The sequence below is a fragment of the Corvus moneduloides genome, chromosome 11, assembly GCF_009650955.1.
Source record: "Corvus moneduloides isolate bCorMon1 chromosome 11, bCorMon1.pri, whole genome shotgun sequence".
Taxonomy (NCBI): Eukaryota; Metazoa; Chordata; class Aves; order Passeriformes; family Corvidae; genus Corvus; species Corvus moneduloides.
In genome coordinates, this window is record NC_045486.1 from 21,237,945 (window position 1) to 21,253,455 (window position 15,511).

The 15,511-nt window shown below is 43.3% G+C and overlaps 1 protein-coding gene across 5 annotated transcripts in view; it reads right to left on the reverse strand.

Annotated features, from left to right (window-relative positions):
• Positions 1-894: 894 nt before the first annotated feature.
• The window catches only part of FAM120A (family with sequence similarity 120A), a 49,417-nt gene continuing 34,800 nt past the window's right edge, over positions 895-15,511 (reverse strand). For 2 of the 5 annotated variants that reach the window (XM_032120546.1, XM_032120545.1), the window contains exons 12-18: positions 15,081-15,195; positions 13,043-13,252; positions 12,019-12,202; positions 11,013-11,159; positions 9,429-9,570; positions 5,299-5,395; positions 895-2,797 (exon numbers count right to left, since the gene is read on the reverse strand). In XM_032120546.1, the coding sequence (XP_031976437.1) occupies positions 2,486-2,797; positions 5,299-5,395; positions 9,429-9,570; positions 11,013-11,159; positions 12,019-12,202; positions 13,043-13,252; positions 15,081-15,195 (1,207 nt within the window). In that variant the 3' untranslated portion in view covers positions 895-2,485. The remainder of the gene's footprint in view (positions 2,798-5,298; positions 5,396-9,428; positions 9,571-11,012; positions 11,160-12,018; positions 12,203-13,042; positions 13,253-15,080; positions 15,196-15,511) is intronic. The other 3 variants (XM_032120549.1, XM_032120548.1, XM_032120550.1) reach the window with 2 other exon arrangements.

A 15,511-nucleotide genomic window follows, 5' to 3' on the forward strand; every position in this document is an offset into this window, starting at 1 on the left:
TGCTGGGAAATGGGACAAGGGGTGCCTTGCACCTGCACGAGAAGCAGCGAGTGGGAAATGCTGTCAGGACAGAGCAGTGCTGGCATGGGCGAGTCACACTGCCCGGGAGCAGGGAGCGCAGGGACGCGACCCCTCCCGGGTGCTGCAGGGGGATCGGACTCGGGAAGAAGAGAGAAGGCCGATTGCTGTCCCTTGAGGAAAACACGGCTGTGCTGCTGGGCCGGGCAGTGGGAGCCGTGCCCACCGCTCACAGCCCGGGAGATGCGTGAACGCGGCTGTGGGCATCGAGCGGACGGGCACGGCAGGGGAGAAAGCTCCCCAATCTACACCAATGTGTAAATCTGCAACTCCTCATGTTCTGTCGGTTGGATCCTGTGTAACAGACCAACTGGTGCCCGGCTCTGTAGAGGCACTGCTCACCACCTTGTGTATCAACCTCTGTGAGCACCTGCGGTTTTTCTTCTTTGAACAACTGCTCCCCGTTCTTTGTGTCTTATTTACATCTCTGCAACCATCTGACATTGAAAGGTGACATGTAAAGGAACTGCACACACCAGCAAAGCCAGGGCATGACTCCAATCAGGTGTGGTGTCCCCCAGCAGTGGGTGAATCACAAAATCCCAGAACGGTTTGGGTTGGAAGGGACCTTAAAGCTCATCCAGTCCCACCCCTGCCATGGGCAGGGACACCTTCCACTGTCCCAGGCTGCTCTAAGCACTGTCCAGCCTGGCCTTGGACACTGCCAGGAATAGGGCACCCACAACCAACGGCCTCCTCTGCCTTGTAGGAGGACACCACAGATCCTGCCAACTCAACCACTTGACTTGGGCATAGGAAAAACTTTTATTTACATGTTAATTAAAAAAATACTTGACAAAAAAGGCATACAGTATTTTATACTAAAAGAATAAAGATTTTTATTAAGCACTGTAAGTTGCATTCAATAGCCTTCAAAGACACCACACCACAATCCATCTACAACCAGCCAAACCCAACAGTAGTTCATTCTTGCACAATCCATGAGTTGGGGCAGAACTCCCTTCAACTTACATTAAGATACCTACTTAGCTCTGGCGGGCAGGGAATGGGGAATTACACCTCATTTCTGATCACTAATGTGTGATGAAGAGCATCAGGAGAATTATATGAAAACGAATATAAAGAAATGATTCTGATTTTGAAGTACATTAAGTTTGGAAACACTAACAAAAACATCAAAATGATACAGGTATATTTGCTTATACTAAATTCTTGATGGGAAAGTTCTCAAGAACAAGCCATTTGTTTCCTGCTACAGAAGGGGGGTACTTTTTTTTTTGAAGATCAAAGCGTTTTTTTTTTGTTTTTCACAGAATTTCATATTTGCTAATATGAAGGCATAAAACAGCAACAGAGAACAATAATGCATACAGCAATGAGTACACCAGGGTAACGTTGATATTCAAAACGGCTAGATAATTTTTTTTTTAAAGTTTTAGAATAAATGCAACAGAGGTCAATAATCACAAAATTTTAAGGTTAGAGCAAGATCAGTCAATGACTAAACATAGTTAACATCTTTTATAGGACTATTACTGATTATTAGCTTTTTTTGTTTTGCAAATGGGCACAGTACTTGTAAGAATGGAAGAAAGAGGACAATAACATGCATAATATTAACTACACACTTTAAAAATCATGAACCATGCAGAAGTTTAGCTCAAATAGTAGTACTAATGGTCTACGTCTGATTCAAAACCACATAGTTCATTGATCACGGATGCATGGTATTAGTCACAAAAAGTTTCCCAACACATTGTGTTTGTTTTGAAAGGTCGTTTGCATCTTCTATGATTTCAAGTTTATCTCCGTTTAACTCGCTCGTAACATATGTATGATGTCTATTGAACTCAGCAGAACTGCAGTGTTACTGAGAATTGGTAGTTTCGAGAGTTTGCACATTTTTAACACAAAAGAACCACGGCAACGGTGATGAGATTTCAGAAAGAAAAAACTGTGGTTGTGCCTTTTTCCCCCCAGAATCATGAAATCAAAGCCTTAAAGAAAGCTTTATTGTGACACAGTAATGCAAAATCAAATATAATGGCATACATATGGTGCCAAGTACTAAAAATTATAGTTTTAAGCTATATATACTTAAAGACTGCCAAAATTTGTTTTCTTTATATTTCAAAAAACAAAACTACAAGCTTTTGTCATAACCAGTTTAAACTTTATGTATACTTCATTTTAAGTGCGGGAGTCAAATGCTCTTCATTCTCTTTTTTTTTTTTTTGTTTTATTGTAGCATTTTGACTACAACTGGTTAAAACTAAAAAAATGTGTTGTTTAAATCTCTGACATCAAAGAGGGATCCGAATTTCCAAAGTCCTCATTTTTCTCTTACGGAAAGGAAAAAATGTACATAACTGTAGGCTCTCTTTCTTTCCAGATATTCCTAATCCTGACCCTTCCCAACATCCTTCACCCTCTATAAAAAATAAGTTTACTCTTCTTTTTTTAAGACAGTGGCCTCAAGAGCATCATCTTTATGGCAAACACTGTCTGCATTTAGTGCATTTAAGTGAGGATTCGTATTGCACATTTTAGAGTCATTACTCAAGGCACTTTCAGACTGATTGGAAGCCCTGATGTCTCCTGTATTCCCATTCATCTGGGAAGCTGGTTTTTCCTCAGTCACAACTCCATTTTCAGCCAGGGATCCATCTGAAGACACAAGTGAGGATTTAGATTCCTCGGATTTTGACTTAAGTTCTTTGGCTACTTCTTCTGCTGAAGCAGCGTAAGGAGGTTTGCCCTAGTTGTTAAAAAAAGAAGAGAATTACTGAAGAACCAGTGCTAAAAATGTATATAAATGTACAGTCTGATATAAGGACACTACAACAGGCAGCATGCAGGGCACAGGATCGTGAGTGAACACCAAATATTAGGCATTGCTGAAAGAAGTGGCCCACAAAATACACAGAGAGGATTTTCGGTGTTCCCCAGAGCCTTCTGATGCCCCCGGGGCAAATGCTTTAGTTTTAACTTCGATGTTGCCTTCCTTTCACAACATCAGAGCTACATAAATGTCTGAAACACCGAAACTGAGAATCAGTGTACAGCTGAACTCTGCTTCTTGGTTCATGTGTGCTGTGATTCAGTGGCAGGATTCCGTGTTACTCAAATACAAACCTGACTGTTTCCAGCCAGCGTTTGGAGGAGTGCAGAGGCACCGTGCACTAGTCCCTGCACCAAGCTATATGCTTCCAAGATTAGGAAAGGGTTTCATAAAAAAGCATATAGTGAAATCTTACAAGACTGAGTATAGCCATAAAAACCAGACTGATGCAGCATACAATTAGTTTTTAAGTATTTATACTTAATCTTAGCATTCCAGAAACATAATAGGCTTTAAACAAAACAAAATAAGCAGGTTAGGCTGCTAAGAAGCAGCACACCAGCCTGTCACACTGTTCACAAAGTCAAGTGCTAAGAAATGGCTTAAGACAGGGACACTTCCAACAGCAGCAAACAGCTTTGCAGTATAAAAACCTCATTTTTTACCTACTAGAACACCTGCTCTAAGCTGCTGAAGGATTTTACAGAAGGACTTTGCAGGTGAGTCAGAACTGCTGTTCTCCAGTATTCTCATTATCCAGATAATCACAATTCTCAGTCCCATTGCACAGGTATGGGATTGCATGTGAGGACAAGGGACACTGATCACTGCCAAGATGCCTCTTTATAGACATCCTTAAGTTCAGCTTTCAAGACATGCTTTAGTTTCTTTCCAGGACAAGAGTGAAAGGCCTCATCTTGGGATAAAACAGACCAGTCTGATGTGTTGGATAAATCCAAACAGCTCGTTTTGGTCAGATTCCCAAGCTTTGGGGAGGAAGTGCCTCAGGCTGAGCCTGGCCTTACACAGGCACTGCCTCAGTGAGGCAGAAGGGCCGCTGGCACTGCCCAGCCTCACCTGGCTATCACAACCCACTCACGACATGGGAAGCTCTCCCTGCCATGTGCATTTTAAATCACCTTTTTTCTCTTCCTGTACAAGAAAATCCTATTGGGCCTTGATGACCACAAAATGCAATGAGCTCAGGTCCATAGAAAATGCCATTTACCTTTCTTCTCCAGGCACAATTTTACACACAGGTCCTTGTGATCACAAGTATTTACCATCCAAATTACATATCATTAATAAAAATGCAAATACCCAACCTTGATGGCATTTGTCAAGACACCTGCAGCTACCACCTGAACTACACTCCCATATGTACACCTGTAGTAAGCCTGGAGTATGTGGGAGCTCGTTTTCAGGATTTCCTTTATTTCAAAGCTTAAGGTACTCAGAAATTAGATGCTCTATTATTAACATAGTGGTTTCTCTTCTATTTAAAGATGTAAAGTTTCAGATCCACAGGTACATTTTAGACATATAGAGTCTGTGTACACAGAAATTTAACAAGGAAGTATTTGAATTTTTACACCTGTAAAACAGTAAGTTTTACTGGAAGTTAATAGTTGCTTCATTAACTACTGGAGAACATTCTCTCTCTTACTGTGTGACACCTGAAAACACCCCCCTACTCTCAGGTCTCCCTGACAAATGGCATGTCCATATGACATATTTATTGTGGAAGTTTTTCCAGCTATTTACTACTCATTCATCCAAACTGCATAGCAGCCAAAACCATGGAAAAGGGAGGAAAACAGAGCTCTGAAAGCAACTGGCATCTCATACAGATCAGCAGTCTGCCTCAGCTATATTTGAAGGATCCATGGACTAGACAGAAGTCACGATCCACGGACGCTTGGCAGGGTGTCACCAGAAAGGAGCCTGCATGCTCAGGGGGCAAAGGCTGCTCTGCTATTCCCCAGAAGTTTAGAGAGACCTCTTAGATCTGGAGCATGGCAGCAGCAAAGATCCTTCACTGCTAGAAACTTTCCTTCATGAGGTTGGACCGTGGTCCCAGAAAAGAAATTGGGGAAGAGTGGGGGCAGGAGCAGAACTGCTAATTTGTTTCAGCTTTGTATTTCTCCCATTTTCTAAATTTTCTTCTACTCCCACGGCTGGTTAGAGCTGTGTAGGCACAGGATTCATGTCAAAATACATTCTTCCACGTCTGTCTTTAGAAGCAAAGTTTGCTTTAAGTGAGCTGTGACATCAGCCTGTCCTGTCACCGCTGTGCAGCTCACAGCTTCCATGAGTCGCCAGAAACACTTGTAGCTGTTAAAGTGGTGCTGGTCTGGAGTCCACCCCAGCCCAGCCTGTCACAGAGCGTGCTGCAGTCAGGCACATGGCTTCATTACCTGAATTGCTCCCTGGCTTTTATAACCTCGCCCATAGTACCTTCCACCTCTTCCAAAAGTTCTTATCACTGGAGTGGAGATAACTCCTCTAGGACGCCTGCAGGGGTGGGGAGAGGGGAGAGAATAAAACATAGATCAGTTTTGTTTACAACTCTTTACATTTAGTTTTGCTGGAATATTATTTTCCTATCTTTACTGTCTAGGGCCTGTCATCAACACATCTTCCAAGAGGCAAGATGACTAATTCCAAATTGCAAGGTTCTATTGCTTGCAATTGTATCAAACCCAACAAACCTTTTGGGTCCGAAGCAATAAAATGTCTGTTTCTATAGTTCTCTTCTAAAGAAACAATAAATGATACTTTCAAGCTTTGCAGAAACATTTTCCAAGTGTCAAATTATCCTCATGGCACTTTAAAACCAGAGCTCAAAATACTTTCACCTTACAAAAATAGCAATTTGAACAACAGAGAAGGCCATTTCCCCCATTTAATAACAGTTCCCCATATAAACACACAAGACAGACAGGATCTGATAAAAGAACGTGAGGCAAAATAAAAAAATTGCCTTGGTTTTGATGGGAGAATACAAAATTATCTAAGAAACTGAGGGAATAAAGGAGTTTCACCTGTATATGGCATGTGGCAATTGATAAGTTGGGATGCTTTCCAGTGGAGACTCCTAACTTAGACACATTAGGTGGTGATTTTTGGTGTGATTCAGTAAAGATTAGATCAGATAAAACCAAACTTCCTCACCTTGGTCTCAAGTTGCGCCTCAATTTTTACCTACTAGAATACCTGCTCTAAGCTGCTGAAGGATTTTACAGAAGGACTTTGCAGGTGAGTCAGAACTGCTGTTCTCCAGCATTCTCATTATCCAGATAATCACAATTCTCAGTCCCATTGCACAGGTATGGGATTGCACGTGAGGACAAGGACAAGGGGGGTAGTTTAGATCAGATATATTTGGGAAAATTTGTTCAGAGAAAGGGTTGTCAAGCCCTGGCACAGGCTGCCCAGGGCAGTGCTGGAGTCACCATCCCTGGAACTGTTCACAAAACACGTGGATGCGGCACTTGCAGATATAGTTTAGGGATGAGCATGGTGGTGGGTATTACTGGGTTGATGGTTGGACTTGATGATCTTAGAGGTCTTTTCCAACTTTAACAATTCCAGAATTCAGCTACAACTGCTTTAATTCCATCATTTGCAGAAACTGAACTTCCTTATCATGTCAAGAATACTGTTGTCCTAAAAATTCTCTACTAGAAATACTGGTTTGCTCTAGAAGCATGGGAATGCCCTGTATTTCCTCTGGATGTGCTGCCCGATACTGGGAGGTCCTGGTGTGACACCTAACCCCACTGGGGCTGGCTGGAGCAGCCAGGTGCAGCTCAGGTCTCTGAGCTGAGTGAGGCTGAACTACCCAGGGGAGCGGCACTGGCCTGTGCCCCCCCAGTCTCCTCTCACATGCTGTGAATTCCCACACTGGGCAGTAAGAAATCGAATTCTGAGGTTTAGAAGCAACAGCAGAGAATGAAGACAGAAGAGCTGTGGTTTGTGTGTGAGTCCCTCTCACTGTGTTCCTTCCTTGCCAACCCCACTGGCTCTCTTTTTGCAAGGTCAAAGCGTGCCCTTCAAGGAGCTGAGAAGGGCTTTTCCCCCTCAAAATCACATTAAATATACTGATGGATCAAAGCCAATACAAAGCAGCTGCTATAATTTTACACAGTAGGAACAATATCTGAGCTCAGCATTGCAGAGACATGAGGCAATGGGGTGAACAAGCCTGACTCGATCCCCTCTGCCGAAGAGATAAAAATGGACTACTAGTGTGCAGAACTGGGCCATGAACTGAGACAACCTGCTGTGCTGTTTTGTACTGGTGACCTTTGGTAGGAAATAACCTCTGCCAACATGAACCTGTTGTTCAAGCACTGGAGATTTAGGCTGGGTATCAGCAAAGGTTCTTCCCCCAGAGGCTGCTGGGCACTGCCCAGGCTCCCCAGGGAATGGGCACGGCCCGAGGCTGCCAGAGCTCCAGGATCCTTTGGACACTGCTCTCAGGGACAGGATGGAGGTTGTCGGGGTGTCCTGTACAGGGCCAGAAGCTGGACTCCAGGATACCTGCAGCTCCTTTCCAACTCAAAATATTCTGTGGTTCTGTGATTCTGTCTTCGGGCAGAACCCTTAACACAAGCATGTTTTCCTATTGGTCCTATTTTAGTATCAACTGACCCAACAAACAGGTAAGCTGCCTGCAGTTATTTTCCCTCTGACCTATTCCAGTAACTCTACACGTGAAGAACGCCCTATCGGTGCTGATTTGATGGAGACAGGAAGGTCTGGCATTGACAGTTTTCCTGTCTCTGGGGTGACAACTTGCACCCAAACGTTACTGCCTTAAGACAGTACCTCCAACAAAAAGAAACCTCAGGTATTTTATCTCAAATCAAAAGCTACTACTGAAGAACCATACTTCTCTGTCATAAAGGTACTGGCAGGAGCCATGACACCCTTTCAGTGATCTGTTCACTTCCCAGATAAGGAGGATTCTCAGTTCCTGGCTACTGATGTTCTGCATGAATTCAGGTATTTCCCTGTTCAGGAGATGGAGGAACTGCTGTCCTGTGTTGATGTAACCCAGCTCCGAGCCCAGACCCTGTTCAGGGCGCTCTGGCAGACACTGGCTTTGGCAGGACACCAGCCATCACCAGCAGCACCTCCCCACACAGAGTGCAGGTCACTGGAAGAAGCAACCAGCTTCTGTTCATGTATCCTCATGAAAAATAGAACCGATGATCATCCAAGAACCTCATTTCACTGGTGAAAAAGGTTATTTGTCTCCTGATACCCAAACAAGCCTCATGCCTCCTCACCTTTGCTCACTCCCACTGTCTCCAGATGCTGCTCTGGATCAGCACAGGGCTCCCAAAAACCCCCCCACGCCCGCACAGATGCCTGACAGTTGTCTGAAACACCTAGATCAACACTCAATGCTTCTGTTTTGGCAGCTGAATCTCATTCTAGAGAAGTGAGCAGTCCTAGGTAAATGTGATCCCCTGGAAGGGTCAGCTCTGCTCCCACAGCACACCGTGGTGCCACTGAACCTGTTTGCATTTGTTTCCACTGCTCCTGCCTCTCCCTGTCCCCACAGCAGCTCCCATTCTCCCAGGCCTTCAGACTAACCCATCTCCTCACTCGGCCCAACACCAACAGGCTTTCCAACAGCTCTCCCTGGCTCCAGCATGAAGCTTCATAGTGCACATTGGAGAAAATTAACAGAGAGATGGCATTCATGCAGTGCAGCCTTTCACACTGCTGCTCCCTAGCTTGAGGTGGCAATAAATCCATCAGCTTTACTCTACTCCTGATACAGACACAATACATAAGTCATGTTGCTTTAGGATTGTCTCCTGTAATAGACACGACCATAGTTAAAGATAAGAGAGTTCTGTAAGGCACAGAACCAGCAATCCTATGGAAAAAATATAATCTTAAAAGTAATGAACTAGATACTTTTGTAATAAAGTACTTGGTTTTCAGACACGTTTTGCACCTGTAACTTCAGCTGTAGTGAAATGAAGTGGAAGAGCTGAAGAAATTAATATTCTTTTAAGCACACTTCCATCACAACTGTAACAGAGAACTATTGAACCTAGAAATGTCCTTCAGGTGTTTTCTGCTTCACAGGATTACATAATGTAGATATTTAAAATGTTATCATGCTTCTTAATAAATGTCCTGCCACAAAAAAGAAAGGAATCAAATGTAATGCATCTACTGATTTCATGGGAAAGTCCCAAAGTCATCTCCTCATGCAAAATCAACCTCTGTGTGTGTGTACATATAGCTATACATACAAATATACCTATATCTCTATGTATCTCAGATTGGGTATGAATTTTATTTACACATAGAAATGCTTATATCTATACAAATAACTGGCTAAAAAAGTTCTTAAAACGAATGCCAATGCTTTTCCTGAGTATTCGGTGGGTATAATTGACCCAGTGTGTCCTAAAGTGTGTCATATGCAATCTCTACTGCCTCCAACTTTTCCCTGTTGTCCTTGTTTCCCCAATCATTAAATCCCACATGAGAAGCACATACCCAGGCCGGCACTTACCCTCTGGCTGGTCCTCCCACGGACACCACCTGCAGAGGAAATGGCCCTCTCCCCCCTCGTCCACGTCTGCTTCCAGCCCAATGGCCGACTACAGTGCCGGCAATTTCAAGTTTCCCTCCCTGAGAAGGAATAGGTTGGACTCCTGCACATAAAAGCAAAACCAAACTTTGATCTTCACAATCATCACAGTAAAGCTCCAAATGAACGGAAAGCTGGTTTGCCCAGATTTCACCACATATCCCATTTCCTCTATGGATACTGTGAGATTATTGCTCATTTTGCAGTATTTCAGAAGTGTTAGAACTCCAAGAGTGTTTCCCCCACCCCTTTTTAAAAATAGATATGAATTCTGAAAAGAAAAATAATCTGACATGAATGCTTCAGTTTCAGTAATTAAAAATATACTTGAGATAAGCCTCAAGAAACAAGGGGAATTTTACAAGCTGAAGATGAAGATTGCTTTCTTCCTGCACTTCTAATGAAGAAGAAATTCTTGCAGGTTCAAGGCACATTTTAGCCAACAGCAAGTATCAGAATAGACCACACAGATTATATTGGCAATAAAGAACTTACTAGGCAGGATAAGCTGTACTAACACTAAGTTGCTATAAAAATGTAGCATTCGAACAGATCTGGTTTAAAAGGTGGGTTTATCCTTCCCCCTCCAAGAAGGCAGCTAAAATTACAGTTGTCTAAGATGCAACTGTAGCTTCTGTTCAAGTTGCTTATGTCTTCATAGTGTTCTGCCCTGAAAAATCAGCTCTGGGGCATAACACGTGTTTCAAGAAATCCAGGTATGTGAACTGAGCAAGATGTTACTGGTAAGACCATCAGCACCAAAAGGGTTACAAACCACAGCGTTTACGCAGCCATAATTAGTCTCCAGTGTTAATAGGCTGGGAACTACACTACTGATTACATCCAGAAGGTTCCTACTTCCCTGTGCAAGTCCTTGAGCTCCAAATGCAGATGGTTTGCAGGGCCAGAGTTATTCACACATGAAGCATTAGAGGTATGTTTGCTCTTAGGATAAAAGTTTAGAGGCCAGAAAGAACAGCTAAATACGTGGGAAAAATTTACCCTAAATAGGTTTCCATCATCCCACATCATACAGGAAGTGAGCATGGGCACACAGGTAGGGAAGTAAATCCCACTCCTGTGTCCATGCCAGCACTGATGCCAGCAAAGAAGGGCTCAGCAGTAATACCAAAGTCAGTAATTTCTAGGCTGGGTCTTTGCAAAAAGCTCAACTGCCCCCAGATTTTGGAAAATCCCTGTTAATAGAGAGGCAGAGGCCAGTGGGTTACTGATGCCCTCTTCGCCTGTGGGAGCACAGGAGACAACCTGCCCCGCTGGGTTTCAGGCTCTCCTGTATTTGGAGGGTTTCTAGGCACGAGGAGGGCTGGCGCCGGGGGCTTGCGGCAGGGACGGGGAGCAGAGTGGACAGCAGCCCAGGCAGGCTCTAGAGAGGGAAGCTGAGACAGTTAGGCAGACAGGGAGTCAGTAGGAAAGCCTCAGACCAAACCGTACAGTGGAGGAAGCCGTTGCCAGAAGCTCTAAGAAAAGGGGTTTGGGTATAATTACCGCCCTGAAACTTGCTAGTCCTGTTGCTGTCATTGCCAGAGAAGGCTCCGGAGTGTCCTGCTGCTGCCGCCACCCGGAAGGCCCGGTAAGCGCCTGTGGCTACTGTTTCCCCATAAGGGCCTCCGAAGCCATAGACTCCTGTTAGACCCAGGGTAAAGAAAGACAGGGGAAAAGCTGTGAGGGGGCCAGGCAACCAGGAAGGCCCCAGCAGAGAGGTTGCTGCCTCCTTCCACCCTTCCAGAGCCAGCTGGGAGGGCTGCGCTCCCGCGGGCCGGGCTCCTGTGGGCAAAGCTGCAGCACCGCACCAAGAGAGCCCTGGCAAAGGAGTCCTGCTGTCTCAGCCAGCAGGGAGTCTCTGCTGAAGGGCAGGCCTTGGGGCTTGGAATGGGATCCCAACTCTATGGTGTTGTAAAGGCTTGTGACAATTTTTTGGCAGTGAGGTCTGGTGGCTACAGTCATGGCACCCTGGAATGCCAGTGTCCAGTATCCATACACCTATGGAGCTTGGTACGGAGAGATTTTGAGGAAGGGAGCAATTCTAAGAAGAGCTTGGAATGGTTATGTCAGTATTTACACTTGAGGGTGCCAATGGTTATATGACTGTAGCAAAACACAGAGGAGTGGGGAGGGGGAAAGGTTGTCTTCAACCCTGGCAGTTAAACTGTGTCTGTTAATTTATAAATGTTTTGAAGCGATTTACTGTGCAAATCAGAGCCTTTTCATACCACCCAGTGTCGATCCATTGCTCTTTTTTCTAGTTCTACAACAACAGTAAAAATATTTTGATCTGGCACAGCTACTAAAATCCTGATGAAAATACGCAGCAATACAGCACATTCCGTATCACTGGGCTAATAAAAGCAACCCCAAAATACAGTGATTGGCACATGCCAACACAAGCTGACCACTTGCTTTTATGTATTTTCCCTATGAAATTGAACAGGGTTGGTAGTTTTGGGAATGGGCAAGGTAAGGTAACGTGTGGCACCGCTGTCCCATCACTTACCAGCAAAGCCTCTCCCCCTGCCCTGAGGTGGTGGGACTGGCCCAAAGTGTCGAGGATACATAGAAGCTGGATAGAAAGGCATGGCAGGTGGAGGTGGGAAAGGGAGAGGATGGTTCTGCCTGGAGAAATTTAATCCTTCTAGGATGCTCTGACGCATCTTTTCAACCTTGGCTGCCTGCTCAGCCTAGGAATAAAGAGAAGGTCACAGAAGGATGTTAAAATTCTCATTTCAATTGAATAAAGCTACTTTAACACAACAAATTCAAAGAAAAACACAAAGTAATGGAGGAGAATCATCATCCTAAACCTAGGCTGCAAACCAGAGTCTCTGCATACAGGCTGAAACATGCCTGGAGGGTAGCAACCCTGAGAGGAACCACACCATCGGTGGCAAAGCTAGGATCAGCTTCCCTCAAGTCAGAAAGGAGAAGGGATACAATTTCGTACCTTTCAAAAAGTTAAAAACAAAAAAGGTTTGGGTTATTCAGTAAACCGTTTTATCAGTTTCCTGGTTTTACAGTTACATAGTAATTTTGCATCATTTGGATACAACAAAAGTCTCCTTCATTTGTATTTTAAAATGGTTTTAAGAAATGTGAAAAGATTTTGAGCTGAGGACCCCAAGAATGACTTCACAGTCTGTAAAATCAGCTAGACATCACCAATTTTCTTTCACTACAAAACCAGTGCAGCTTAGTCCTTTGGACAGTCTGACCCAAAAAGATGGGACTTGAACAAGTGAGCAGAGAGTTTCCAACTTGGCCATTCATATCAGTGTTTCATTTTTCAGACAGAAAAAAAAAAAAAAAATCAAGTTCAAGTTGATGCCCTTCTTCCAAATCCACCCAACTGCCATCCTACTCATCAAGAAATAAGGGATTAAACAGCAAATCCCACCCATTAGCCATTCTCCTCATATTTGCCTTTAAAAGCAGAGATGACACATGAAGTGAATGATGACAACCCACCCCATGGAACCCTTGTGGGCACATGGGACACTCCATCACCCTGCACAACTACACACCTGACCATCACAGAGGTCAATGAGCGGAACTTTCTCCCGGCTTGCTTTGATGAGCTTGGTCTGGAATAATTTCCCATCAAAATACATCCAGGGACAGCAGTGCTCCCACGGAATCGGCTGTCCGCAGGCGTCGTTGGCAAAAAGAGCCATATCCACACCACTCATGAAGAGAGCTGACAGCTGGATTCCACGGGGATCCAAATTCTCAATCTGTTTAAAAACATGGTAAATTTAGTAAGATTGCAATGAGATGTAATTCAAAGTTATTCCAATAGTTACATTCTTTTCAAAACTCTTGCAAACAGAGGGATTTTAAAAGGTCATCCAGACTTTCAGAAGTTTGAGCAGAAGAATGCACCGGAACCTCTCGCTTGTGCGTGCAGAGCTGCCATCTTCAGGAAAGCTGTGGTCCCATCCACCTGCTCTGGAGGCCAGAGATAAACACAAACCCCTGTTTTCTCAACACAAAGCCCAGGAAACTATTTCTAAAGAGACTTACAGGAAATTAGCACTAGAAAACTTCATCAAAAATTTTATTCCAAATTCTATAACACATCTTCTGAGATGCGTTATAGAACATCTCAGGAATGACCTCAATGCAAAAGTCCATTTTTCTTCCCATGTAACACATTTCCTTCTGAACTCCTTTATAATGGATTTTCTATTAGTTTGATTCAAAATTTTGCTTTAAGAACACAAAGTAGTGTGTATGCATACAACAGCTTTATTTAGGATGCAGGATAGAGACATAAAGGTAGAATTAAACAGTGAATAATAGGTAGTGGTCAAAGCAAAAAAGGATTTGCTTGCAGCAAGTGTATTTTTAGCTCTGGCGTAAGAAAATATCACTACTGGTGTTCTCTGAAATACTTCTCAAAATATCAGCCCTTGCTTGGGAACATTTTCAAGACCTTGGTATTAAATTTTAAAATTAAACTCCATTACCACCTTCCTTATGCATAAGCAACCTTTAAGAGCCCAAAGACTATCCCGCTCATTTTGCAGATACATAGCTGGGTTCAAATTCAGCTGCTCTTTCTGTCTGACCTCACAAGCTGCTTCCTGTGAAGACAGTAACAACCCTGAGGGAGTTACTGCATCTTCCAGTTAACCGACATATCTTATGGAAGTAATCTGCATCACTTTATGTATGATCGAAAAATAAAACAATTACTATTAAACCAAAACATTATTAGCTCGTCAGCTCGTCAGAAAAGAAAATAGCCACGTGCTTGCTTTGAGAATCCTCTTGCAGATCTGGCATCAGTGACAAAATATTCCTTGGAAAAAAGCCCAATAGTTAGAATCTGCATGAGCCTAATTACTATTTCTCCTGAGAAGAGGGGTGCTAGGATTGCTGCTCATGTCCGTGCCCCTCCACAGGGTGTACCTGTAAACATGAACCAACCTGGGAAACAAGGGCCACTTCCTCCCTGCTGCTTTACACTGTGTACCTACAGCAAGAATACCACACTAACTAGCAGTTAGCCAGCAGTATTTACTTCATGTAACACCACTTTGAGATTTTAACTTTTAAAATCCCCAAAATAATGATTTCTACAATTCTGAGAATTCACAAACTATTTTACTTGTTTCTCCTGCATTTTTCCGCTCAAGATTATATAAGGCTCCATTTTTACACTTAGCTGAAAAAATCTTTTGAATGCTGAATCATAAGAAAATACCCAGGTTAGTGTTTGAAAACAGCCACACTGAGAAGCAGCGTCTGTTTTCCTTCATCTTTTCAATGGAAGCACAATCTTTGAACTTCCAAGACACAATTACTTAATGAATTGTGAGAAAAGGTTCTGCAGCATAGGATATGTTTAGAATTTTAGTTACCTTTCTGATTAGTGAAACAGAATGGATTATGAATCTCTGCAACACTTCAAGCCACTAAGATTAATATTTTGGAAAGTATAGGTGATTGTGCAAGGCTTTCAGTGAGACAGGCACATATAAATCAGCCACTACAGTTAATTCCCAGATCAGCTGGAAACTAATCTCTTAAATTATGTAAGATATAGTTAAGAATTACCTTGAGTTCCTGAAGCTGGTCAGGTTCATAGAGCTTTGGAGACAATGCTTGGGCAAGGAAAGCATCGAGTTCCTGGCGACGCAGGATGCGCACCCCCGGCCACTGTACCATATACCTGTAAGGGAAGCACGTCCTGTCAGTGGCTTCTTAATGGGCAAGTCTGAAATCCCCAGTGTATGTACAGAACATGTGACAGGAGAGAAACATGCTGTGCCACTGAAAAAGGACCTTTAAGATACCACTTTTTTTGCATACTAACTATTCTATAAGGAGAAATGGTGTTTTAGTGCTCAAAAGGCAAGGTGAAGTTCAATAGAACCAAAGACAAATTTCTATTTATCACTCTCAAAAATGGCTTAAATTTTACCATGTGTAAGATGCTAACCTTGGATTCTGAAAGAATTACACGCTAGTTGTCTTAAATAATTACC